This window comes from Aplidium turbinatum, chromosome 2 (genome assembly GCF_918807975.1).
Source record: "Aplidium turbinatum chromosome 2, kaAplTurb1.1, whole genome shotgun sequence".
In the NCBI taxonomy this organism is placed as follows: domain Eukaryota; kingdom Metazoa; phylum Chordata; class Ascidiacea; order Aplousobranchia; family Polyclinidae; genus Aplidium; species Aplidium turbinatum.
The window spans coordinates 12232618-12259240 of record NC_137473.1 but is presented as its reverse complement, the minus strand read 5'-3'; the positions used below and the strand labels follow the sequence as shown (position 1 = coordinate 12259240).

The 26623-nt window shown below is 36.4% G+C and overlaps 3 protein-coding genes across 3 annotated transcripts; all 3 read right to left on the bottom strand.

Moving 5' to 3' along the window:
• Window positions 1–215: 215 nt before the first annotated feature.
• LOC145765385 (uncharacterized) lies at window positions 216–11863 on the bottom strand. The gene is made up of 16 exons (XM_082577201.1): window positions 11757–11863; window positions 10126–10233; window positions 9781–9890; window positions 9245–9391; window positions 8859–8898; window positions 7866–8349; window positions 7505–7559; window positions 6923–7050; window positions 5953–6071; window positions 3401–3437; window positions 2976–3139; window positions 2628–2711; window positions 2048–2125; window positions 1839–1972; window positions 960–1090; window positions 216–595 (listed from the first exon to the last, which is right to left on the bottom strand). The coding sequence occupies exons 1-16, from the start codon at window positions 11824–11826 to the stop codon at window positions 511–513; spliced, it is 1974 nt and encodes a 657-aa protein (XP_082433327.1). The 5' UTR covers window positions 11827–11863; the 3' UTR covers window positions 216–510.
• Window positions 11864–18274: 6411 nt separating this feature from the next.
• On the bottom strand, window positions 18275–21300 carry LOC145765087 (dual specificity protein phosphatase 23-like). The gene is made up of 4 exons (XM_082576832.1): window positions 21114–21300; window positions 20352–20444; window positions 19466–19665; window positions 18275–18843 (listed from the first exon to the last, which is right to left on the bottom strand). Exons 1-4 carry the CDS (start codon window positions 21298–21300, stop codon window positions 18646–18648), a joined length of 678 nt encoding a protein of 225 aa, XP_082432958.1. The 3' UTR covers window positions 18275–18645.
• Window positions 21301–21309: 9 nt separating this feature from the next.
• LOC145765086 (COP9 signalosome complex subunit 4-like) lies at window positions 21310–24290 on the bottom strand. Its single transcript, XM_082576831.1, has one exon. It carries the CDS (start codon window positions 24248–24250, stop codon window positions 23021–23023), a length of 1230 nt encoding a protein of 409 aa, XP_082432957.1. The 5' UTR covers window positions 24251–24290; the 3' UTR covers window positions 21310–23020.
• Between the last annotated feature and the right edge of the window lie 2333 nt (window positions 24291–26623).

Below are 26623 nucleotides of genomic sequence, written 5' to 3'. Positions count from 1 at the left end.
TAGTAGACTTGTTTCTGTAAGGTCAGGGATTCGTACTTTTCGAGTTTTGGAACCCCATGATTAACTTTTTTTTTAATCGTGATCGACATCTGCAGAACGGACACCAGGTAGAACTGACATTAAAAGCAGTCTGTGCTGTGGACACGAAGATTGGTTTCCTTGCCCCCCTGAGAATGCTACACAAGTTGCTTTGTCAACACTTTTACGAATTGCAGTCAACTGTGTATATTTCACAATAAATAACTTTCAAAATTTAACAAAGGGCGTGAATAATAATCAAATAACACGTGTGCAGTACAGCACGACACAACAGCGCTCGGAACTATCCCAATCATTAGCCTATCTTTCTGACACAACCACTGAACGAGCACAAAAAGTGCAAATCACGTGATAAAATAAGGGTAAGAGAATATGTTTAGTACGATTGGAAAATGTTTGTCACCGAGGGCCAATTTGTGAAAAAAAACGTACATTCCGGAAGCAGTCTTATTCTCTTTCTGAATTCTGCATTTATTTTGCACTGAGTTCGAGAGAGGCCTTTAATCCGGCCATGAGTGAAAGGTCTCGAGGTAGCTCTTTGTTCTTTAACATATTTCTAGAAATGTAAGAAGTCTTGTCATTTTCTAAAAACTATTATTCGACAGCTTTCCGTTTGTTTGTTCGCTGCTTTGTCACTAACAGACTTAGAAATGCAGAGTTTTCAATGATCCGTTTTCTAGAAAGCTCCAATGCCGACAGCTTTTCATTTTCGTTTCAACATACCCTTTGCCAAAACACACAGAGAGAATGGTGCTATCGAGCTGACAAAGCAAAGTCGTCTTTCGACGGGACACGCTGCCAAACAGCGAGACATCCGTAATAAACATCACGTTTTCCACGCAACTCGCACCAACTACGCGTACAGAGCAAGATTTTTTATCTTAACAAAACCCATGATGAAGATATTTGTCAAAGATTACCTGTATTTGTCCTTGAGCATTATTGAATCACGATTCGAAAACCGGTATTGGTCAAGGATCATAGACCACTGCCCTACCCCGTAGCGTCGTAGCCCTTTTATTAAGCTGGATACTTCCCAATCACGCCAGGGCTGCAAAAACAAGGAGTGAGCTTTGCAGTAAATGCAGTAATCGCAGGAGTTGTCTCATTACAGCAGTACCTTTTGGGAGTCTATGCAAAGTTTTAAGAGCTCCGTAATTATAGATTTTACGCCACAAATGTATACATTTATGCACATAGTATAAGCAAATGCAAATAGATACCTTATGCATACCTCTCTAACCCAATTGTATATATATATAAAAATGCTTCAATGTTTATTAATAAGCAACAATATTCATATATAAATATTTATTTCACAAGTTTTACTCAGGGACACTCTTAGACGTTAGAGGGGTCTGCAGATGTGACAGTCACTTGAAAGTGCTTAAAACAACAAAAAAAGGAACCACTATCCCTTAGAAGGATCATGTGCTGTGATACTCCAGTATGCAAGACATATAAGGGTCTACCACTGTGCCAGGCCGTCTGCGTTGACACAGAACTTGGATTTCATGTCGTCTCGGCTATAAAACCGAAATACTTAAAGTGGAGTTTTAGAGCAAAACGAGTTGAAAGATTGAACATAAATTATTATTTTTTGATACTGTGTAAGCTATAAAAGTGATTGTATGCACAACAAAAAATATTTTGATATGACTACAACAGGTCTGAGCAACATAACACACTACATATTGATGATTACAAGAAAATGAAAACCTATTTCCAAGTTGACCATCAACCGCAAGCAAGCCAACCAAGGCATTTAAAAATAAAACAACTAAAGGCAGTGTGGCCACCTTCTTTTTATGCTTTCGTTCTGTTGTCTTCTTGTTAAGCATTGGTTTCTTTGCAGAAGAGGTGTTTTGCAAGGTGGCCGATGTGTCCCAAGTCAACATCTGGCCGTCTGCCTCCCACAACCTCCTTTTTCTTCCTGAAGAAAAATTAACAAAGTTGTAAAAGATTGTGGGTATCTGTGCTTTTGAAAAGTAATTACAGCACTGCTCACTTTTCCTCAAGCGTTGAGACAGGCTGGACGACAGGGTTGAAGGAGATTCTTTTTTGTTTGATCTTGTCCCATTGGCCCCTGTTCAAAATAGAAAAAGCGTTTGCAATGACTGAACAACAACAAACGAGTTGCACAAATGAGACTATTGTCGTGCTTTTGATCTCATGCCTAGTTTTGCACCACAACATCATCCCATTGCAGCTTAGATTAAACAAGAAATGACCAAATCAGCCTCATACTCTAAAAACTACTATGTAAACTTACTTTTGAGTAAAGAAAATAACTAAACTAAGGATTCAATCGACTGACAAAAGCAGCGGTTGAGAACTATGTGGCATGAATTAGTGGTGCGATACTGATGAGCCCAGCCTCATGGGCGAAACACGTGTCTATCGCTGTCAATTCTCGCTACACTCGACTGCCGAAAAACACAAGGCAGCATATTCGACTTTCAGCGTTTTATAATGAGAAGGAAAGTTTCAGTGCAGCTCAGTACATTCTGTTTCTCCAAACGTATTCTTTCAATCACAATCTAAGATTCTAAGTAGGAATGAGATTCAGAGGCATTTGGCATGCTTACTAGGAAATGTAGAAGGAAGAGCTGATTCATCAGTATTTTGAGTGTCTCTTTTTCCACTAACGACAGACTGTTCCTCTTCGCTATCTGATGAAAAGAACAAGAAGAAGGAAACTTAATGATCACAAAGGACACGGAAATCGACAATGGCGTTAACATACTTTTAAATCCAAAAATACAATTGCAATGTCAACCAGTTGAGAAAATACTGGAAGTGCGGTGAATTTATCAAAGACAAATGTAACTGTTTTGTGCTTTTTTTTTAGTTAAATTCTCTCTAGTTTGATAAAATTTGAGTCTATCCACCTACAATTTACAAATTCGCCATTTGTACAACCAACAGCACAGTACCTCTGTGATCACTGATTGGAGATGGTTCAGAAGTCTGACGAGAAATGAGCTGATGAAACGAAGGCAAAGTGTTTCTCGTTTTACTTCTCGTCATTGGGGAAGAGGTTTTTAAGGGCTGTGGCACCGGGGCCTCTCTTTCGGCATCATCAGTCCCCACAGAGTCGCTATAAATCATGAAAATGAATTAATTTCAAACTGGCATTAGGTTATAAGTAAGTTGTATATCGACTTGAGCTGTGAGATTGTACTTTTAGGGCAGCGAATCAGGCAACACTGCCCAACTACTACAACCAGTGTACTGTCCCAGTGTTAGGGTGTAATTTTTAATGTGTAACGCTTAATGTAACTATAAGAACGCAAATGGCCAGCTTGGTGAACTTTAAACCTTCTTCAACCAAGCAAATACAAGAAAAGTTTATACTTACTTAGTTCGTTCCAACCTTGAGTTGTCATGAGAGGGTTCTGAAAATAAGATCTGGTTAAAATAACCAACAAGAAACTATGTTGAATAAAGATAGGAAGAGCAATAGATTGAGTTTCGCTTTTGAAAGCATGATCGTTGCGTACTTCACATATGTAGATACTAACGACCTGTTGTAAACTCAAACAGGTCGTTAGATCTACATTGTCAATGAAGATAGAAAGGTATTCGCTGGTGCCTACAATATGCACACTTCAGTAGACCATTGTTTTAAGGACCGTGGGCATTTTGTCCTTAAAGCAACTTTTCTCGCCCGGTTGAATCCACCTCTCCAATCGAGAACATTGTCAGTCCACTCTATTCTTTTTCACATAAATCTCCTTTGATGGTAGCCAAAATGAAGCTTATTGAAGTTCGCCAGCATACCATTTCCGGATCCCGATCTTATTTCTCACCCATTTATTTGTGCGTCTACCATTCGCACCATGTTCAGTGTTCACAGTAGATAACACAATTTTGTGTCAGCATAGTAAATGTCATTCTAGGGTATATTTTGGGTGCTGAATTCAAAAATCACATCAGATTTTTTGTATCACATCAGGATTTTATGATATCTGAATGTTATTTTGGTAAAAATTGGTAAAATCGACTCCTGGTCTATATTGGTAGACTATGGCGTTTCATGGAATTTGAACCCTTTTTTGTCTGCGATATAGTCTAAATTCATCACGATAAAGTCTAAAGTCTACACAAGAGATACAAACATAATATTAATGAAAACATTGAGGTATTTCAAGACCTGTTTTATTTTTAATTTTATTGAAGTCTGATAACTTGAACCCAATTCTTCAAAGCTTATCTGCTAACACTAAACGTTCAACGTCCTTTTTTGTTACAAGAGTATGCTACCGTACATTGTTATTTTTTTTTCGTGTTAAAAAGGAGGTTTGGTAGCTGTGCAAATCCCCAATGCATATTTTAAACCTTTTGGTTTTGACATCTTTTCGTTTTGTTGGTGCTACAGTTGTGTGTTTGTAATGTCATTCGCTATATGTTTGCGCCAGCAAAGAAAAATAAAATTGAAGAAATTAAATAAAATAGACACTTAAAAATAGGTTCAATTCTACAGAAAAAAGGAAATTCACATGCACATTTGGGAAACGTTACTCTGGGACAAACTTTCGCTTGCATGATTTTCGTGAATGTTGTGAGTGGATTTAGGATTTCCATTTATCTATCGTCTTAGGTTTTCCACACAAGCTTTACATGCAGCATGTGTGGAGCCCATGATTTGTCCTGATCACCCAGGCGAATTTTAAAGTATGCAAGATATGCTTGTTTCACAAAACTTGTTATGGTTTGCCTTTGGTTAGGAACAGTATAACTGCCACATATGTAACAAAAATCATCAGGGTCATTTTCACACTTTCTCCTTGAAGATGCCATCCTGCTACTTATTCACACCACAAACAGAATTAACACCTTGCTAATATGAAAAAATCTGAATACATGAAAATTTAAATAAGAATGAGTTATAGACAAGTTTCACATTTAAATCTCCACGTTCAGCGAAAAAGATTAACCCGATGTTACTTATATCAAAAAGTGGAGTGGTACTAAACATTCAGGCGAAAGTGAATGTAACCCTACCTGTAAGGGGTAGTTTATGGACAGTTCTCAGAAGGTACATAAGTTGGATGGTCTACCATAGACAGATAGTCCACTAGCCAGATGGCCTAGGTGACTTTTTTGACCAGTGGACCATATAGCTAGGGGGCCTTCTGACTAGTGTACCTTCTGAAGATAGGTCGGTCATTCCAATGGTCATGGTGTCATCATACATCTCCAAATGTTACAAAATAAAATCATTTCCATGATTATGACAAATTTTCCAACACTATTGGCTAATAAGGTCTTTATAAAACGGTAACAGTAAGAGAAAATTCGGCCAAAAAGCCAATATTATGAGAAAAAATATCATGCAAAAATCTCAAAAACCTGATGTGATTGGTAAAATCTGATGTGATTTTTGAAATCAGCAGCCTCAATATACCCCAAATCACATCTTACATTGCAGACACAAATTTTTTTTACCTTTTTTGTTGGCCTGTGTAATCTATTTACAAATCTATCGCAAATCTATTTACAACTTTTTATGTAGATGTCAATCTTCCAAAAATTGTTACATAAATGTTATCTGCAATTCTGACGCTCTAGTCAAATCGTCGTATTTCAAATGTGCAATTCGCAGCTTACTCGTTAACAATTCTCCGCAACAGCATTACCTGTTAACCGAGTTATTGTGATTATTCTTGTATTTTTGTTTTTGTCTTTTTGCATGTATGGTAATTAAAATGGACTTATTGGTCTGATGCTAATAAAATGATAATAAAAAAAAAAAAAGTGTGAAAATCGATTGTGCTTTTCAGTCAGCAACCGTTGCCGTTTTTGGTGACGTTGAAACAACTTTAAAATGGCGAGATTTACCGCCTGGGTAGTTTATATTATTACTTGTGTTAAATGAATAATTTTATGTAACAGACCATGCAATGTCACCTGCATCAAAAGGATTCTTCTCCAAGTAATTCTTGAATGCGGTGACTTGTTTCTCAGCAATGACAGAAATCTTGTCCTGATCAACGCTGATGAGCTTGTTTTCACGCAACGTACGCCACCTAACGGATGTAAATAAAAATGTTTTTGCGATTAAGAAACGGGATTTGTAAAGCCGGCTATCGGAATATGAATTTGTTAGAATTGCAAAACAAAATCCTTATTTTATCCAAAATATATTACTACAATAGTCCACGCTTATGAAGCCCACCTCGTGACCGGAGCCAAATAAATCTTCTTCAGTACAGTCGTTATAATTACAAACATACTACTTGCATTACTCAAGTTTAATTTAGCCTATGGGAACGTTCAAATATTACGTAACGCTTTTTTCCGAATTTTTGACCTCCCCCTCCCCCATGTAACGCCAACGTAACGCTTTTTTCAATCCCCCCCTCCCCCATGTAACGCTTTTTCACTACGAATTCAGCACAAAAAACTACCATTCCGTACTCGAAAGCGTTACGTAACGTTTTGCTTGAACCCCTTCCCCCCCGATGTGACGCTAACGTAACGCTTTGTATAACCTCCCCTCCCCCTCGAAGGCGTTACGTAATATTTGAACGTTCCCTATGTGGTCATTCGTGTGTATTTCGAACAAAAAAACATACAAATGTCTTGAGCGAATTGTTAAAAAAAAAAAAAAAAAAAAAAATTCCTATGATGAATTGAAGACAGTGTACTAGCTTTTTACGGATACTCAGCTCTAGTTGGTGCTCTTAAATAATTTAGTGCAAATTTTTTGTAAAAAACGGAAAAGGAAAGTTTAAAGTTTTGATTATTTATCAAAAAAATAAATAAACTGCTCATAAACTTAGCAATAAGCGAGACAGAGAAATCCGTCATTTTTACATTAATTTAACGTCTGCAGACGCTGTCTGCAAACAAACCATTTTGCTGTCTGGAAACAAACCTGTCTTTCAAATGCATTGGTTTGCGATAAGCAGGAAAATCGTAACTCTCATGAATTTTTTTCCATTCAGAGAGTCCATATTTTTTGACTCCATGAATTAGCATTGCGTCAGATTCAGCACGAAAGGGCTGTAAAAAAATAAGTATATAGCTGCTGATTTAGAGTATAGCTTATTTGTCGCACAAAATTTATCATTCTATTTCGGTTTGACACAGCTTCATGCTTTTCCTTGGCATCTAGGCAACTCAGCATTCGCAAACGGACGCGGAACAGCCAACGTCAATAAAATGAAAAAAAAATTGTCCATACAGAGAACAACTTTGAAAAGGAACATAACGCTAACAGCTGCTTCAGTGTTGGGGATCTCGCCAGCATTGCAAACGTTAAGAACCATAACGATGCACAAGTGTTTCAGTGGTAGGCTATCTCGTCACTACTGTGAACTATACAGAATGCAGGGAGTGTCGTGTGCTTATCCTGGCACTGATATTCAGGCAGAAGTTCACTTTTATACTTAATATCTACCGTGGTACGTAAAATTCATTAACCACAAGTTTGTTAGTTGATCGTAGGAGTACTTACCCGTCTTTTCCGCACCTTGGTGCTATTTAGTTCAACTTCGACAGCATCAAAAGGTCTGCAAAACAATGATGTACGAGTTTTATTACTTGAGAAAGGGACTCATAAAGTTTTGAATAACAAACTGTGGTTACTGAGGTGTAAGATGGAGATTGTAAAAATGATAACGTTATATCCCATGCACTCGATATAGTGATAATATTTCACCCAATTCACTGCAGTTCAAAGCCAGCAAAAAATCTGTAAATTTCTGTTTTTTTTTTTAGTTTTAGCTGTCGCTTCTTTCCAGTGTTCATTGCAGCACGGGGGACAGAGAATTCAAACAAACTAAACTGAATAAAAAATTGTCGATAATAATACTTACTTGGTGTTGTGTTGCTCATTGTTTCTGATATTTGACTTTGGAGAAGGAGATAAATTTATCGTTGGCTCATTTTCATAACAATCACGCGTAGATTCGTTGTTAATCGCGGCTTGTGGCGCGGAAGCACTATTTGTCACATTCGTAGTAGATAGCTCAGTATTTTTGCCAGCAGCTGATAATGAAGAGACACCTTGTATTTCTATACTGTCTGCTTCTTTCTCAGCCAATGAGTAAGGTGTATCAATCTGTTGAAAAGACTTAGGATCTTCACCAGTGACATGTTCTTCACAATTGTTTATGTTTACTTCAACAGCTGCGTTATCAGATTCTGAAGCAGTTTCTGAAACCACCGAAGACTGTTCATAAATAACAGAGGCTGAGTCTTGACTTTCGATTTCCACGTCAATGGAATCTACACTGGCAACATCTCCGTCATCATCTTCCTTGTGAGCTTCAGCGTCAGAAGTATCGTCTGAAGAAGTGTCTTAACAAATGCAAAAAAGTAGTTGTTGGTTGATTAATTAAAAAACGAACTTGTTTTACAAATAGTTAAGTGGCCTACACGTCGTTAAAGTTTCATAGCATTAATAAATTTTCAATCAGAAACTGTGCAACTGCCACGTATTTTTTATGGAAAGATTAGCTACAAGTTACAAACAAAATGATTTATAGATGAGTTATGTTTTCTATGAGTAAATCGAACTCTGATAATGTTATGAAACATTACAATGAAAAGATTGAATAAAAACATTAACCGCAGACAGAAGTGTCTTGTTTCAGTAGATTCATCATTCAAGATTCATCAGTGCAATGACAACTAGAAATGTTCAATCTTTAATCTCTCTCCATCACTCCAGTACTCCACTGAGGAATCTTGAAAGGTCGAAGTCAAAAACAGTTCCCACAAATGTCACACTAACACGATGTTCTTAAAAATGTTTCACAGAAACTACGTGAGTTATTGTATTCATCATTCTTAGATTAATTTCTTACCCAAACGCTCATTTAATTTTTTTTCATATTCTTTGAAAACCTGAAAGAGAGTACGAGATAAAAAAAATTGAACAGTTAAACAATGACAACCAAATACCATGAAAATTTATTACAGTACATATGATAAAATTCAAGTTTAATTTAAAAAAATTGTAGAAGTGAAAACACACAAACTGAAGTCACGGTTCAGCAAACATCTTAAAAGTTATGCTATTCTCCTTTTTGATGATCAGATGCAATTGCATTGAACTACTGAAGATGGAAATAGTATTGTTGTGGAAGCATGAGTTTAATTTCCTGGCTTTTGGATTCCACTCATTTTAGTTTTAAGAAAACGGCTACTTTCGCAGTATGGTGCGTTTTAAGGTCAAAACTGTTAAACTCACAGTAACAACAAAAGGAGGTTTGAGCTGTTCACGAAACTTTGCAATTAAAACTGCAGTACTTGACTTCAAGTTTTGAAGAGACTCAGTTGCGACAGAATCATTCTGTTGTTCATCCAAAGCAACCAACTGAAATAACTCCACTACGTCCTAAAAAATACATTCAATGTCAATGAGCTTATGCTATTCTCAAGCTAGACTACTATGGCATAAAATCACACTAATATTGCAGCAGAACTCGTCTATAGTGACATTTGAAGGGATCTGCGAAAATGTGTCACCATAGTGAAATGTCACTATAGCAGAATTCTACCTGTAGTTTAAATGCAAGACTTTACAGCAGATTTCATTGCAGCGATATGTCACTATAGCCAAATTCTACTGCATTAGTATGTTGCTTAACTTTGCTTAATGACACTTCAGTTGAAGTTCAGTAGCTATATTTTCATTTGCAAAACAATTGCATTAGCTGATAGTAATGAACACATTGGTAATTAACTTTGGAGGCACACATAGGTCTTCACGTTAAATCATCTCACTTCATAGTAATGGTCAACAAGTTGCTTAAGGTCAGTTGTGTTTGCAAATCCATCAAGAGACTTTATCAATGAAGGCAAGTCTTCAAAAATCATTCGAATAATTTTTACATCTGAAAAAACAATTACACATATTAATCATAGAATACAATATAGAACAAAAGGGGTATTTAGCAAAAATATATTTATTCATGCTTGTTTATGTAGATTTTACAACAAACTAAAGAAAATCACTTCTTTATTAACATATTCCACTTGCAAGTAATGTTAGCACATACTAAAAAATCTGCAGACAAGTTAGTGAACATCCAAAAGTTTATAAGATGATGGCAATTAGATCATTCCTACCAGCAGTTTGTGCTTTTATTACAGAGCACATTATAGTGTGGAGGACTTGGCGAATCAACACATCTCTGTATTTGCAAGTCTTGAATGGTCCAACAGGAAAAAATATTTCTAAAAACAACAGATAAACTTAAGTTGTATTGTATTATGTTTGATTGTTTACATCAGTTCTTTTGGCAGTCTGATGGAATGCAAAACTAATTTACTTCCGACTTGTTTGTTTATCATCATCATCCGACGAGCCATCTTGCTTTAACTTTAAGTAGAAATATGAAATTATTAAATACAGTAGTACTCGACTAGATGACTGGAAAGTCCCTTTGCTGCCTCTTTATCATTGCATGCCAATTCATTCTGATGTTTTTCATGCTACATATTATTGGTGTTCATTTAATGGTGAACACAAAACTGTTTCTTGTTTTGATTGCGTTCATTAACTGTGAATACTTTTGTCCAAGATTTAATAATTAATAACCCTCTTTGCAAATCAACGCATGGTAAAAATCTGCATTAACACTTTTTTCCTGATTCAATTCATTTGTCTTTTTTTCAACTACTTTGCCATTTACTCAGGCAGTTGGGGATATCAATGGCGGATCCGGTAGGGGTTAATTGCCCCTTCTAAAACACACAAAAGTCATTTTATTCAAGATTGAATCTTTATCCTCGAACTGGGAAAGCTTCTTGTAGAGCTTAATCCTGGCAGTTTCGCATATGTGTAGATGCTTTGAATCACTAACGCAGGCCCGGACACCGTCACCGAGCTTGACAGAATGAAGTTTTCAATTGTTGAAGTCTTGTCAGACAGTAAGCAAGTCCTTAAGCTTTCCTATTGCCAATTTATAACATTTCTTTATTAAATGCAACACCCCTGTCCCCTATTCCTTCCAGTGCTATGGTTGAGAGATATCTCTCCATTGAAAAAAACGTGCTGAATCCAAATCGCAAAGGACTTAGCAACTCGCATTTTGAGATGCTCGTGTACTTGAAAGATGCGTAACAATAAATTTTACCTAAAATGTATTTTCTATAAGACATTGAAATGACAATGATGTATATATATAACGTTTTAACATCACAAAGTGCTTCTTGTGTCAGTTTAAATTAAGACAAAAGTAGCAAGAGAAGGAGCAATAACGTGCCATTTTTTATCAATTAGTAACGGGTAGCGCATGCTACTTTAGCCGAGTAGCAGTAGCATCTGATACTTTTAAAGTAGCAGATGCTTACCTCTGGCCACAATCTGGTATGAAGATTATGTTGAATAAGTGTATTTCAGTTAAAATTTCATTTTTACTCACAAAATTTCAATTTATACCGATACATGTTTTCGATGTTACCGGTATTTATGTTTATTGTGATACATATCAAAGCAACACTAGCCTACATAAACCACATCATAGCTAGTATTTTATTACCGTATGGCGTATGTTGGAGATATTCTGATCTATAGGCTATAACGCACATTCAACAGAGCTAAAAAATGATTAAATTACATTGCTTGTATTCTTCTGATGAGTGAGTTTTTACAATAAATTGGTTTTAAAATGCAGAAATAGCTTGTAACTCAAAATAAATTGACATGAAGAAGTACTTCTCTAAATGTACATGTTGAATTATGATGGACAGCTTACCTGGGCAAGTCTTTGTTCTCACGAACAGTTGCAATGAATAATCACATACAAAGTCCTTTTCCAAGTTCATTATGTTATTAAGAATACTCTATTTGTGGAAGAAATAACGTTCAATGAATTTAAAACATTGCCTATCACATAAAAAATCAAAGGAATAACGAAACTAGTTTTCTCCTTTGCTACTGGAAAATAAAAGGAAGTGGCTATTTTTCCACACTTAATGACATGGTTACAATCAGGTGTTGCCAGAGTTAAGATTAACATTAGGAAGGGCTAGGAATAAGATTAGGGTTTTGATCTTTGCCCAGGACTAAAAAGATTTACAAAATACAAGTTTTTGTTTTCAGCAGCTTTAAATTTTTCTCAAATTAGGGCAGATTTCCTTATCTGGCAACACTATTGAGGCTATTATTACACTATATAGTGTAAACATAGCCACAGCCAAAATAAAAACAACTGCATTTGCAAATTGCATTGCTGAATAGGGTTGCCAGAGGTTAATATAAAAAAGAGCCCAAGCTTATGCAAAAAGTAGCCCAATTTTTTTTGGGGTTCTAAAATAGAGCCCAAATTGGAGCCCAAGCAAAGAAATAGGCTACGGTATTATACAAAATTCTTCAAGAACGCTTGATCATCAGTCCCAAATTATAAGTGTTTTTCCAGTTCTTCACATCTTTCAGACAGATTGGCAACCATGCATTCACTCAACTGTTTGTTAAAATAACTACAAACAAGTACCGGTTCCACACCAAGCAACACAAAAAATGATTTAATTGCTTTTCGTGATGAGCTAACGCATCAAGAGTGTTCCCCTCAAGACCATTAACAGTTTTGCTAACCCACCTTGATCGATTAACGTAGAAACTATCTTTTTTTTACTCATATAAATTGTTAAAAAAAATTTCACTAGCCTTTCTTTTCTCATCTTTCTACATTTGTAAAAACTTTATTAAGGTGTTGCGACCATGCCATAACTGATTGTCCTGCTTTGGCGTCATGCACGTTATAGCGTCCGTGTTTTGTTGCTTCTACCTTTTTCTAGACCCTTGCAATGTTTGAAATATATTGTTTTTCGTTGTGATCGTCAGAAATAAAAACAAGCTGAACTGATGTCCACTAGAGATGCAGCGAACCCAAAATTTTTATCCGCACACCGCACCGCAACTGACTCATCTATCCGCGCACCGCACCGCACACCGCAATTTATCTGGAACTTTGACACTGCACCGCACCGCACACCGCAAATTACAAAATTAAAAAAAAATATTTTAACGAGTTATTGTTTAGAAAGTCAATTGTAGGAAAAAGCATCCATGGCATATAACTGGTAACCTAGTACCAATACAGTTGTGCACTAATTGGCCAGGCTAACCAGATCATATTCTCTTATCAGCAATGCATCTAAGTTCTAAGACATAATACAAACTAAGACAAATAGAATGTTCCTGGATCCAGTATCAGGACTTTTGAACACTTTTTGTAAGCAATAATGCAATTATAATGCCAGTGGCTATATGAACTACACACACAAGAGTAAAACTTATAGCCTGAACTCACTGGGCTAACTGATATAGTAAATAATGCGGTAGTTGCGCTAGGCCTATAGCCTGGTAACTGAGCTTATCAGCTAGGCTACTAACCAAAAACATTCGTACAGCTTCCCTGACAAGCAAGCCCTAAAACCCTGTCAACTGCAAGCCATTTGCAATTTGCATTTGCATAGCTTTCCATCTTAGGGTTTCCGAAGGGAAAAATAACTGATCCGTGTTTCCAATTTAAATTTGAAGTTTCATAGCTGATTCTTGAAAAGTTGAAAGTTTACGTTTACGAAAGTTTAATTTCTTGAAAGTTTACGTTTACGAAAAATTAATTTCTTGAAAGTTTACGCGGCAAGCGGCGCGGCGCGGCTTTGTCATTTCAACCTTCCACGCGGCGCGGCGCGGCACGCGGCGAAAAAGTCAAAAGCGGCCGCGTACGCGGCGCGGCGCGGCGCGGCTTGCATCACTAATGTCCACTGCATTTTCATGAAAACCTGGATCACTTAAGTTGCCAGGATTGCCAGATATTAAAGCCTAAACATGCACATTTTTGAAAATTAGCATTTTTATACGGACCAAATTGGTAACCCTGCCTGACCGAGGCCTCCAAATGAATTAGGTAAAAATCTTAAACATGATACAATTTTTACATAAAAAGTTATATTATATTTGTAAAAAAAGTAGCCCAATTGGGCGCCAACCAAAAAATCGCGCCCAACGCGGAATTTTGGCGCCTGGAGAAATCAAAAGTAGCCCAATTGGGCGTAAAAGCGCCCAATCTGGCAATTCTATTGCTGAATGTTTAGCGCGCAGTTCGGTGCTTTTGTATAGAAAAAATTCCGCAAGGTAACGCTAAAGGGTGCAGTATGTGTGGCCAACAAAAGGGTGCATAGAATGTTCGTTTTCGTAGTACGAAACTAGTTCCATAGCTTCTGGAAATTTGACATGAGTAGGCTAGGGATGTAAAAAACGTTTTTGTTAGTCTTTGTTTTTTTTTATGCCATTTCCAATCGTTTCATACATTTTTGTAAGCAACAGCTGATTTTATTGTCATAATAAAGTACTGCACAAGAAACTGGGAAATTATAGCCTATGCGCTGCTGAACATTACAAATTATTTAACTGATAAGTTAAAAGTATGGCCGCATGTGGTATTGTTCGGATCAGGGGTAGGCTACCAGACTAGATATCCTTGGTTCAGGTGATGATTCCTGTCCCATTGATGACCATGTTAACCGCATCCTCCTTCCAGGGGTGGAGTGACGCGGTTGTTTAGGGCCTACTTATTTTAGTGTGTTTAATTTTTTTTACTGTTTAGAAAAGAAAAAAGTTGCTACAGAAGCACAAATCATGCAAGGCCGTATTATTAGCAATCTTATCTGACTATTGGAAAAATATGGAAAACCATAAATGACATCATCAAGTACAAACATAAGCACACAGCTCACATACCAGAAGAAATAATTAGCACTGACAATGAAAAAATATCTGACCCTGCACAAATAAGTAACTGTTTTAATGATTATTTCACAGAAATTGGTCCTTCCATGGCATCTAAAATCCCTCTACCGTCTCCTGGCTCATTATTGAAATTGCAAAGTGTCCCATTCTCCTTTTTCCTAAAACCTGTCAATCAAGAAGAAGTATTAAAACATCTTAATAATCTTTCTGTCTCTAAAAGTACAGGACATGATGGAATACCTATAAGATTTGTCAAACTATCCTCACCAATAATCGCCCCTTTCCTCACCAACTTATTCAATGAGTGTATCGATAAAGGTGTATATCCTGATGTACTAAAGGTCGCTCAAGTTACCCCAATCTTCAAAAGTGGCTCCAGGAAAAATTGTTCCAACTATAGGCCCATATCACTATTGTCCCCCTTCACCAAAATATTCGAAAAATGCCTGTATGAACAAATGTACAATTATCTAACAAAAAAAGACCTGATCACACCACATCAGTATGGATTTAGACCAGGGATTCCTAAACATACCGGGATGCGAAACTTACGGATTATCCGCTTAGGATCGTAACAACAGTAGTGCTATCATCATGTCGCGCAGTGCGCGCGTGGCGGTGACATGTGGTTTTGTCAATAGTAAGCAGATGCTAGACAGCAGTTCACGTTTCGTTGTTCTTATTCACTGCTGTACTGGAAAATTACAAGAATAAATTAAAAGCCACAGCAGATTAGGTAGAACAAGCCAGTTAGTACCTGACCAGCACAAAATCAATACCCTAGCAGGTAGGAGGCTGTAGGCTACTGGCAAGACTACTCATTGCAATTTTAGGAACTGTGAATGAACCGACGGAAATCTGAATGCTGCAAAGATCTCATCAAAAGCGAGGATGTCTCTTCATTTCCTGATTGTGAGTCAGAAGATCACTCCAAATTATTCAAAATGGCAGACCGAGGGGGTTGTCAGTGCCTTCTGAATTCTGTTTTGCAGTAACCACGCTAGCTGTACAATGTCATACTGCTATCATATCGGATGAAGGTGCCAAATCTAAAATGATGTCAGTTTCTAATCAGCGCTCTGCATATATAGCAGCGGTGAAAAATGTTGCGCACGAGTCTGTCCATTATTGTGCTATGCTGCGCCAGAACTGCGTAGGAGGACATTGTAATTTTGAACTTATTTTGGAGATAGTTTTTAACTGTTTTTCCAAAAACGAACTCAAACGGCTCAACGCACCAAAACATGAAACACCAGTAATGATGTCTAGAAAGCTTCGAAAAATTACGAGTGCCAGCTCCAACAAAACTGCAGCTTAAACCTCTACGTTTTCGTATTCGATTTGTTATTATGTGTTTTTAATATTCTAAGAAGTAGTTTTTCACCTTTATTTGACTTTTGAATTATTGTTTTTATAATAGTTTTTTGATGTAAAAAATTGTAATCAACCAATAGTGCTTCCAGTCTATGTAATACCAATAGGCTACTAGTGTTTCTAGAATGTTTGAAACAGAAACTGCAGTAAGTTCTGCATCAAATATATGCTTAAAAACAGCTGCAGCGCTGTTTAGCGTTAGCCCTACTGTTGTTAAGCGGACAAACGGAGTTTCGCATCCCGGTTTGTTTAGGAATCCCTGATTTAGACCACAACATTCCACTTCGTTAGCTGTGTCAAACGTTTGTGATAACATCTTAACTAACCTAGATAATAAAGATACAACTTGCTCTGTATTTCTTGATTTAGCTAAAGCCTTCGACACAGTTGATCACACTATTCTCGTACAGAAACTGCAAACATACGGTTTTCGGGGCCTTCCATTACAATTGTTAAAAAGCTATATCAGCAATCGTCTACAGCACACGGTCGTCAATGGAATCTCTTCAAACTCAAGACAGGTTACCTGCGGTGTGCCCCAAGGATCGACATTGGGACCCTTTCTTTTCTTACTGTATATAAATGACTTACCAAATTCAACAAACATGAATGTTAAACTATTTGCTGACGACACCAATCTTACGATGAGTGACAAATGTGAAATAAATTTGCAGAACAATGTGAATGCCGAAATGCAAAAAGTTTACAACTGGTTGAAGCTTAATAGATTATCATTAAATTTCTCAAAAACTGAATACATGCTAATAACAAATAAAAAACACATAAAACATTTTAACATTAACATTGGTAACACAAGCATTCAACAAAAAGATCAAATAAAATACCGTGGCGTTTACATGGATAACAAATTAATATGGAAATATCACATAGATAAAATTTGCGGAAAAGTAGCAAAAGGTTCATGGGCGTTGCTTAAACTCAGAAATTATGTCAACACAGACACTTTAAAAGATGTGTATCACGCTTTGATTTACTGTCATTTGCAATATTGTATTTCAAGCTGGGGAAAGGCCTGTGACAGTGCACTGGATCCATTAATAAAATTACAAAAAAGGTTATAAGAATAATTACGAAACAAAATTACTATGCTCACACTAATTTTTTATTTTTCAAAATGAACATCTTGAAACTAAAAGACATACATAACATTGAAATAAAAAAACATATGTACAAAGTTCATATGAATGAGTATCCGTCTACGTATTGTGATTTATTTACAAATGCTTCATCTATTCATCAGCATAACACAAGATATCAAACAGGCAACAATTATTTTATAAACAGATCAAACACAGAATTTGGCAAGAAGTCCATGCAGGTATTGGGACCAATGCTCTGGTCAGAGGTTCCAAGCAGGCTAAAAAACTTATCATTTCATTGTTTCAAAAAAGAGATCAAAACGTTAATTTTACAAAGCTACAGTGCATCGTAAGTGATATGTTATGGAAACCAACTTGTCAGTTGCTTCGGAAACTTTATTATTCTCTGCTTGCTTCATGGAATTTTGTGTTTTGGCCTCCGTTATCATCAATATGTTTTTTTTTTGTGCGTATGCTGTTGTTGAAGCGCGGGAACGTTTCAATTATTATTTTTCTCTTGTAAGCTTATTTTAAATGGCAAAATCGTAATTTCCGTAGGGTGGCAATTGACTAGTAGACCGTATGGTCGTCTCGTTGTCTCCCTGTCGGTATGGGAACTTGTGTACTGTGTATATTGCATATTTCAAACATGTACCTATGTTCCTGACAAATAAAACATTGATTGATTGAAAATTATAGATATCTAAACGATTTATTGAATCGAAGCGAAATTACAATGACAGGCCTAACTTACTTGACGTTTCTTGTCAACAATCTCTGAAATAGGCCTCGCGTACAATTCCAGGTGACCAGAATAGGTTTTAATCGCCAGCTTACATTTTGATTTATCATCCATACAGCTTCAACTTTTTTCAGAAAATCTAAGTCAAGCAGTCTACAGTACAGTGGAATTCGTCAGTGCGCCTTATTACTCTCTCTTAGTCTCATCCCCTTGAGGTGACGAATTCTACTGCAAATGAAGAAAATTCTACAGCAGCACTGTATTTCTAATTGTCAACCCCAGATACCAGTCGACGTACAAATGTATGGCATTTTTTAATAACATTGAAGGTGTTGGCACAGTGAAAAACTAAAGGCAAGGTAGATTTATAAATAAGAAAATGATATCAAAAACGTTTGTGCAAGACGGTCGCATGGTTTGAGCAGTAGCCTACAGGTATAAAAAAGCTCGCATGAGCACGACTCGGTAAATTGCATAGGTTATCAAATACGTTAACAAAAGTTGAAATGTAGGCATAAAGTAAAAAATACTATAATCTTCAAAGCAATAAAAACTTTAGTGCAAACGTGCAAAAATAATAATAATTTCATAGCAATAGAAAAGTATTTTTTCAACGCTGTTCAACCATCAATATCTCACAAATACTGATCAACCAATATATTGGGTTGAAAATGTCAGTATTTCCCACTTCTCATGTGTTGGTGAAACTGCTCAATGACACGTTCCTGCTCTGGGGATTCTACAGATCCAGGTCGTAGCTTCCGGATCTCTTTGAGAGCGTTTTTTGCAGCAATCCTCTTTGTCTTGACCAGGTAGCAAGCCAACATTGTTCCAGATCTACCTTGACCATTAGCACAATGCACAGCAACGGCCTAAAAGTAGATATCTTTTTGAACTAGTGCATAGCCGGATGACCAGTAAAAATAAAAATCGGGTGAAAATTGAATAAGACTGTTAATTAGTTAAATAACATGATGCGTTCTGCTGGTGCAAATTAAGCTGAACTATCCCAACATGTAAAAGCAGATTGTCACTTTATACAATATACATCTTGTGATAGTTCAGCTTAATTTGCACCAGCAAAACGCATCATGTTATTTAAAGAACTAGGGGTTGCCCTACCTCGTATGCCTGTTCAGACACAATGTTAGGGGCTAACCTTCACTTTGTTGACTTTCGCCAACAATCAAGCGGCCAATAAAGAAGAGAGCTCCGGAGCTGGAGCAGATTTATTTTTATGTCGGATCGTTATTAAGTTACTTCTACGTTACGTACGAATACGTTATTATATTTTTTTGACAAAAAGTTTTTTTGAAGCGTTTTGCGTTTTTCGAGCTTGCCAATAAACAGCAAGTTTGCAGCTCTACTAAAAATGTTACCCAAGTCCAGGGTTTCTGAGTTAAAACGCATAATAATCTAATTTCAATGCTTGTGAAACTCCTTCGAAGAGTAGGTATTAACTGAAGTTCCAAAGTGTAACAACAAGAAACGCACCTCTTTTCTATCATTGGCGTCTTCCACTATTTTAATAAACTGTCGAATTTGGTTCACTGTCGGAGCACAGTAGTCGTCTATTCTGATTTTCAATCTATTCAACTTGGGAAGCTGCACACAGTCCAAAGCGCCTTGAGGCTTCTGCTTCATCAACGACACTAAATGTCGGATTCCGTTTTCAAATAAATACTTGTAGTGACCTAATCGAAAGAAAAACAAACGGATTTGTAAAAAAACAAAGAGACAATAAATGGAATCAAGTCAACATCAACCTAGGAAAATTACGATGCTTCGAACAAATTGCAAAAAGCAACTCATGGGAAATTGTTATGTTGCCTGGGATGGTAGAAGGCAAATAAACAAAAGGATGACAAAAATGACATATCATAGACTTTAAAAATAAACTTTGACAATGTCAAGGACGCTGCACGGCTGAAACGCATGCTGGAATTGCTAATAAAAATAAAAGACAGATCACAATGAAGGGAGTTCATAAGGGAGATCACAGCGGATCAATCTGTTAAAGTGGCATGGCCTGAAAAACCGAAGCCCGTAATTATATAGCTGGACACATCAACTCAACAACCTCCTGGCTACAGCATTTTGAGGCATTCGTTTTTCAAAGTTGAGACATCTGCAGAAGACTTTAAGAGTTATGGTTACGGTTGTTCTCTGTTTTCATTAAACACAGCCAAAATATATAAAAAGATGTTAAACCAGTGAAATGCGCTGCTTATCTGCAACCTCGAAAGTCGAACCAACGCTGTTTCACCTTTTGGCATCTTCGTTCACAAACTCGGGCACCCAACCAATTGAGCTATAGGGCGGACTGTTCTCAAACGACAAAAAATAAATGGACCAAAGAAAGAATTTTGACAGCACATACTTTGGTTAGAGGGGGTGGCACAAGCGGCTAGCCATCCTTTATCGATCCACGAAAAGTTGGGAGGAGGTTCAGCAGTGGAGCGACGAGGAGCACCTTAAAAAACAAAGAAGAATCAGGATAAAGGCATAGCTTACTTATGTTTTCATGTTTGTTACTTATACAGCATCACGATTCACGATCACACGAAATTAGAGTTAAGCTACGCATTTGTCACATCTGTTTAAATCATTCTGCTACCAAAAATAGAAGATTCTTGATGTGAATAAATATCATTAAGCAATGAACAAAAATTTCAAAATCAGCACCTAGTCAAGGGCAACCACCAGTGGTTTTTGAGCTGTATGTTTCAAAACCTATCCAGCGAGTATTTTACTAGGTCAAGCCCTTTATTTACATCAATTGAATGTATGCAGAAGTTGAATGAAGGTTAAAAAAGAACTGATTTGCTGAATTGGGTAGTGATCGATTCACTCCGCTCTGTTCTTGAACTCTCAACGAAGACAAGCCAGTTGGTTGGCTTAAAAGCAATGCATGAATTGGCTTCACAGGGCATGCTAATAATCGTGTAAGTTTTTACATTTGTAAGTGCAAGGACACCAGAAAGTATATGAAAGCTGTAAGATATCAAACGTCGGCTGCATGCAATTTCACAAAGCATTACCTGTGTGATAAAAGTTTAAACAAGTTGGACAACATGGTGACAATCATGGGCCAGGCGATAACCACCTAAAGTACATTAGTATACTGTAATCAATTGCTTACCGATCGTTGTAAAAGGTCTTGGGATAGTATTTCCGAAAATAAATGGTTTGGACTCATTAGACCTTTCATCAGCTTTGGTAAAACTTCTATTAAAAGTAACGTCAGTAAATTGCCGAGTTTGTCGTCTTGTTGAAGGAAAACTTGTAATTGCTCGTCCGTCCATACTTAGCTTACTACTGTTGAGCATAAAGCAGCATCTAAAGAAATCTGTTGATATAATTCTAAACAAAGGGTGAAATTATAATAAATCTCAAGTACAAATACTTAAGAAGTACTTGTACTACCCAAGCATTCAAAACTTGAACAGTATTAAGTACAACTGTTTGAAACGTGCGCATGTTAAAGTACAACAGTCTTAAACAAGCACAACTCAATGAAAAACTGATAGATTTATATCAATTGTCGGTATTCACTTAATACCAAAGTAGCGAAATTTAAGTATTAAAGAAAGATAAGATAGAAAAGAATTTCCAAGAATTACATTTCAATATGTACAAACATTTCACTAATCTTGAACTCTTGTTTAGAAGCTTAAGATAATTTTAAATGCTATCTTTATTTCTTCAAAAGGCGTTGGCTTTTAAGATGCATGGAAAGAGGAAATAGGGACACCCAAAAAAGAGGGAAAAATTGAAGCAGACAAGGTCAGACTGAACGAAGATGCATTTTTGAAAAGGTTGAGAGATAGAAAATATGGGGGAAAAAACGCTGCAAAAAAATCGACTACCCTCACCAGTGGAAGCAAAACCGAATTGGCACGATGATAAATATGCGTGGACTGTGTTGTAACCAGCCCATTACATGCACAATTAGATGGAAATGACATATGTTCTCTCAATAAGGAATTTAATCCTTATAATATTGAGGAAACAGGAGAGAGAGTGATCTTCATCACGTTTAATAAAATATTATCAACACATGGCATAAAAAAATGTTGAATGAAAAAAGCTGTCTTAAAAAATGGCCAAGCAAGAAAACATGAAATTAAAAAACATCAAACTGTAGTCTTTTAAACCAGAAAGGGAGTTGCCAATGGCACCACTATTTTGAAGTAAAATTATACAGTACATGGATGTACTTGTAGCAAAAAACACCAACACACTTTAAGAATGTTAAGCATAGCAAAGTTTAGTAACAATTTATCAGTGTTTTACAATGTTTCACCAAATCAAAATTTGAAAATTATCGTCAGAAGAAAAAAGATTGATTGGGCTAATATCTTTATCTGACATCACACTATGCACATTATTTCCACAAACAAAAGCACAGGCTAAAACAATTTTAGGTGGAATTTATAAATAATGGACTAATGGTGCCATGTTTTTCTCATGGAATGAAGAAGTAAATTTACGTAAATGCAGAAATTTTTTTTGTTAATCTTTAAATTAAATAAACAAGCTGAATATTTTCCTCTAAGAAATATCACCTTTTCCAAACAGTTAAACTTTATACAAGCATATACCGTACTAAAAATTTGCAATGTGAGTTACAAATTTAGAATACAAATTTAGTACAATTTGCTGGTGTGTGAAATTACATTGTGTGAAACTACCACAAAAGCAGAAACACCACTAGTTGTAGCATAAGACAAGCTGGGGCAACAAAATCAGTGCTACATAAAGTTGTCAGGAAATTTAAAGACAACGGTATGACAAAAATATTTATGTTTTGTGGTCCCTGCTATACCAGCATGAGACACACAGTATCCATCAACTAACATTATTGAACAGCGAGCTTTGAAGTCTGCAGAAATGAGAAAGTTTTCATGATAAACAACAACTTCTGTAGAAACTTCATCAATTAATATCTAGCTCACTTGTCATGCAATTATTCGCAACTTTACAATATAAAATTTTCCAAAAGAAAGCAATTACTGCCAATCAAGTCAACAATTTGCACATGCTAATTTAGTGACTTGCAGATAAGATGCAGTCCATCCTGTTCATAGTCCACTCAGGATGTGCCGCATATACTTTATCAACAATAGAGTTCACTTCCAAACAGGTTGATTGAATCTGTACATCCCAAGTGGGTAAAGTTTCACGATTTTCAAAGTACACAATTTCTTCTATTTGATCAATGTACCCTTTCATTCTGCCTTCACAAATCATCTGTGATGCGATTTTTTCTGCCATTTGGTAAGGCACCTCAAGCAAAGCACCTAATTCACTGAAGTGAATGTTATTGTACAGTTTACTTGCTGATAACAGGTTGTGTTCAGTCACAGCCCTAGTTAGAATGTTGGATCCATCAGCAGTTGAAGCTTTTTGGTGAGCCATTAGTTGCTTAGCAAATTCATGCATTTCTTCCGAACGAATAATTCTATCTAAATACATTTTTTCAAGAATCCCAAATGACGGAAGTAGTTGGCATCTTTCATCTTTGAATAACGTAGCCAACATCCTTGATCTTTGCTGTCCTGCAGGGGCCAAAATTGCACAGTTCAAAGCTTTTTCTAATGCTTTGGCACGTTCATTTTCATGGATAGCGGTTTTGTATGATAATTCATTGTATCGCTGTGCAGCCTCAATGAATTTTCGTCGATAATCAAGCACTCTCGCATAACAAACTTTGTAATGAATTTGTAATTCGTGATCATTGCTTTCGTTTTGAAGAAGTGATGCACGATTTATATACAACTCAGCCTGAACTGAATCATCATCTTCTAAATACAAACGAGCTATGGTAAGATAAGTTTTCAATTTGTAATCTAAACTATATTGCTTTTGGCCTGACTCTATTTGAATACCCACGAGCATTTGGGCAGCCTCCCTCCAATTTTCTTCCCGTTCATATAGGCTGGCCAAATGTTGTCGTATCAAAGCAACTTGTTCTTCAAATGATATCACTCTAGGTTGGATACGACTTAATGCAAATAGACAGATGTCTTTGCAAGATTCGTTGTCAATTTGTGGGAGACGTTCACAAAAGTCTGATAGTAGCTGACGAGAAACCATTTGACTAACATTTTCATTCATCATTGCATCTAAGAATGCCTTTGAAGCAATTGCCATTTCATCCTTGTCCAATTTAAAACACCGATCCAAAATATCCTGGTACCTTTCAGTTAGGTCTTTATGGGAGCTACTGGCAGCATGCCCAATTACACTGAGATCTGCTTTGATGTTACGTGCCATATCACAGATGCTTAAAAAGTTGAAAGGTATTGAATAGTAGATAATGGTCTGTAATGAAAAAATAGTACTTAAAATGCCATGAAGCAATATGTAAACATGTCTCTTCTTCAATAATAAGATGTGACTATTATTGTATAGTTTAAAAACTAACAAAAACTTTTTCCAGACAAAAACAACCAACTAGATTTTTACAAATTAATATTTAACAATCAAAGGTTATAACTGCTAAGTTATCCATAACTATAGATGTTATGAAATTGGTAGAGCAACCACCAAATCACTCAAGCATGAAGCAAAGTAATGATCAAGAGTAACATGACAATTGACGTTAAAACTGGCGTGTCAATCGTAAAACTTAATTTGTCCGACGAGATAGCTGCTCAGACCAGACACGTTTGTCCGCTGTGAACAAAAATCGAATTTCCAGGCCTGTAACCTATTTCGTCCCCTGAAAAGATCGAGAGAAATTATGAAATGTTTATGTCAACTCTGATCAGCAACTTCGGCTCTGTTGTATTTTTTTTTTATCTTATCAGGGTATGAAATAGGGGTACGAAGTGTTCAGGGGACGAAATAGGTTGCACTCACACATTTTCATCATAATGTATATACACGATTTTGACAAGAAAATTAACGGATTTGTTGAGTAGGATCCTGATGGCAATATGTTTTTATCGTTTTGCTGTCAAGGGTTGACAATGTGAATAAAAGTTTGGTGGTATGTTACAATCACAAAAATGTCATCTTATCTGTTGGCTACTTGACATGCATAGTTCAATTCAGTTTTATTTTCAATTCAAACCTGTTGGTCATGACTTGTATTTTGTGAGCAGAATAATTGTTTGATTAGAGTTCAAAACAGGCCATTTTACTAAAGCATGTTGCAACAAAATTTAATAACAATAACTCGACGAGATAAGCAAAGAGGTCGGTCTCAAAATGAATTTGACAAAAAAACAAGTTATGTTCAATCACCATGTCAAAGGAAACCAAAACATTACATTAGATGGGGCCAATCTCCAAAACGTAAACAAATACACATATCTTGGCCAAATAGTAACCACATCACCTGATAAAGAAGAAGAAATTAAAAGAAGAATTACACTTCGTTAGCAGGCATTTGGAAGAGCGAGCTCAATATTTAAAAGTAAATTACCGATCTCAATGAAAAGAAAAGTATATAATCAATGCATTCTCCCAACAATTACATACGGAGCAGAAACATGGAACTTAATAAAAGCACTAACACTCAAACTACGCACTGCGCAAAGATCACATGAAAAAGTACTCTTAGGCATTACATGGAAAGACAGGAAATCAGCCAAATGAATACGACTACAAACACAAATCAAAGATATCATTTAAACAATAAAAAGTTTAAAGTGGAATTGGGCAGGACATAGCATGCGAACAACTGACAACAGATGGACAAGAAGAGCTACTGACTGGATACCGCTTGATAATAAACGCAAAAGAGGAAAACAGAAAACAAGATGGCGAGACAAACTCTACCAATTCGACAAACACTGGACACAAATGTGTAAAGACAAACAAAATTATAAAGATATGGGGAAGGCCTTCATCCTGCAGTGGAACAACGATGGCTGACAATGAATGAATGAATGAAACATTTTTTTAAAATATCCATCATCTAGAAAGCAAAAAGTCTTCCCTCAAGTTCCCTTAACTTGAGAATTCCTCCCCAGAAGTCAGAACTACTCAATGTTGCCACTCTCTTGTTATGGAAAAGTACTAGATTTGACTGAAAAAAATACTAGATTCACAAAAAAAACACTAGTTTGATAAAGACAGGATCATTTACATGCATAATGTACAAAAATGACAGCCAATGGCGTTAATAGTGAGTGTTAAAAGTCCTTAAAAGTTCAAAATAGAAATAAATTTCCTTAAAATAAGGAAACTTTCTTGAATGTGAGAGCACTGAAGGTGATACAAATTTCAGATGTGTGACGTGTCTGTAATAGAGTCATAAGGAATGCCATGTGAATCGCTTCTTTGTTTTACATTAATGTTGAGGTATCTTTTGTGCGGAGCTTTGTCTATAACATCTTTGATCAAGCTCTTTGTTGGTTTCCATAAACAGCAGGCTTTTCCACTAAATAAACTGGTGCCTCGTCTTCTACCATTACCGTATAATCCACAGCCGAAATGTAAGCGGCTAAGCGTACCGTAAGGTGGGGCTACTTTGAACACTTTTCACAGTTATTTGCGTGTATTTTTTTAAGTGTTTATGCTAAATATTTTGAAATTAGTCATCATTGGGAGTAACCGGACAAAAAACTCACTACAAACACATTGATGCAGCCAAACAAAACAATAGGTGGGGCTACTTTGAACACTATCCAAAGTTAT

Bases quoted from the DNA above. Each gene is read 5' to 3' on its own strand.
- LOC145765385 (XM_082577201.1), bottom strand. From the start codon at position 11,826: ATGAACTTGGAAAAGGACTTTGTATGTGATTATTCATTGCAACTGTTC. The intron at 10,234-11,756 runs GTAAGCTGTCCA...TGTTGTTTTTAG, and splicing joins GAGAACAAAGACTTGCCCAG to AAATATTTTTTCCTGTTGGA. The intron at 8,350-8,858 runs GTAAGAAATTAA...GCATTTGTTAAG, and splicing joins AAAATTAAATGAGCGTTTGG to ACACTTCTTCAGACGATACT.
- LOC145765087 (XM_082576832.1), bottom strand. From the start codon at position 21,300: ATGCTCAACAGTAGTAAGCTAAGTATGGACGGACGAGCAATTACAAGT. The intron at 20,445-21,113 runs GTAAGCAATTGA...TTGTTTTTTAAG, and splicing joins AAGACCTTTTACAACGATCG to GTGCTCCTCGTCGCTCCACT. The intron at 19,666-20,351 runs GTATGTGCTGTC...TCTTTCGATTAG, and splicing joins TGCCACCCCCTCTAACCAAA to GTCACTACAAGTATTTATTT.
- LOC145765086 (XM_082576831.1), bottom strand. From the start codon at position 24,250: ATGGCACGTAACATCAAAGCAGATCTCAGTGTAATTGGGCATGCTGCC.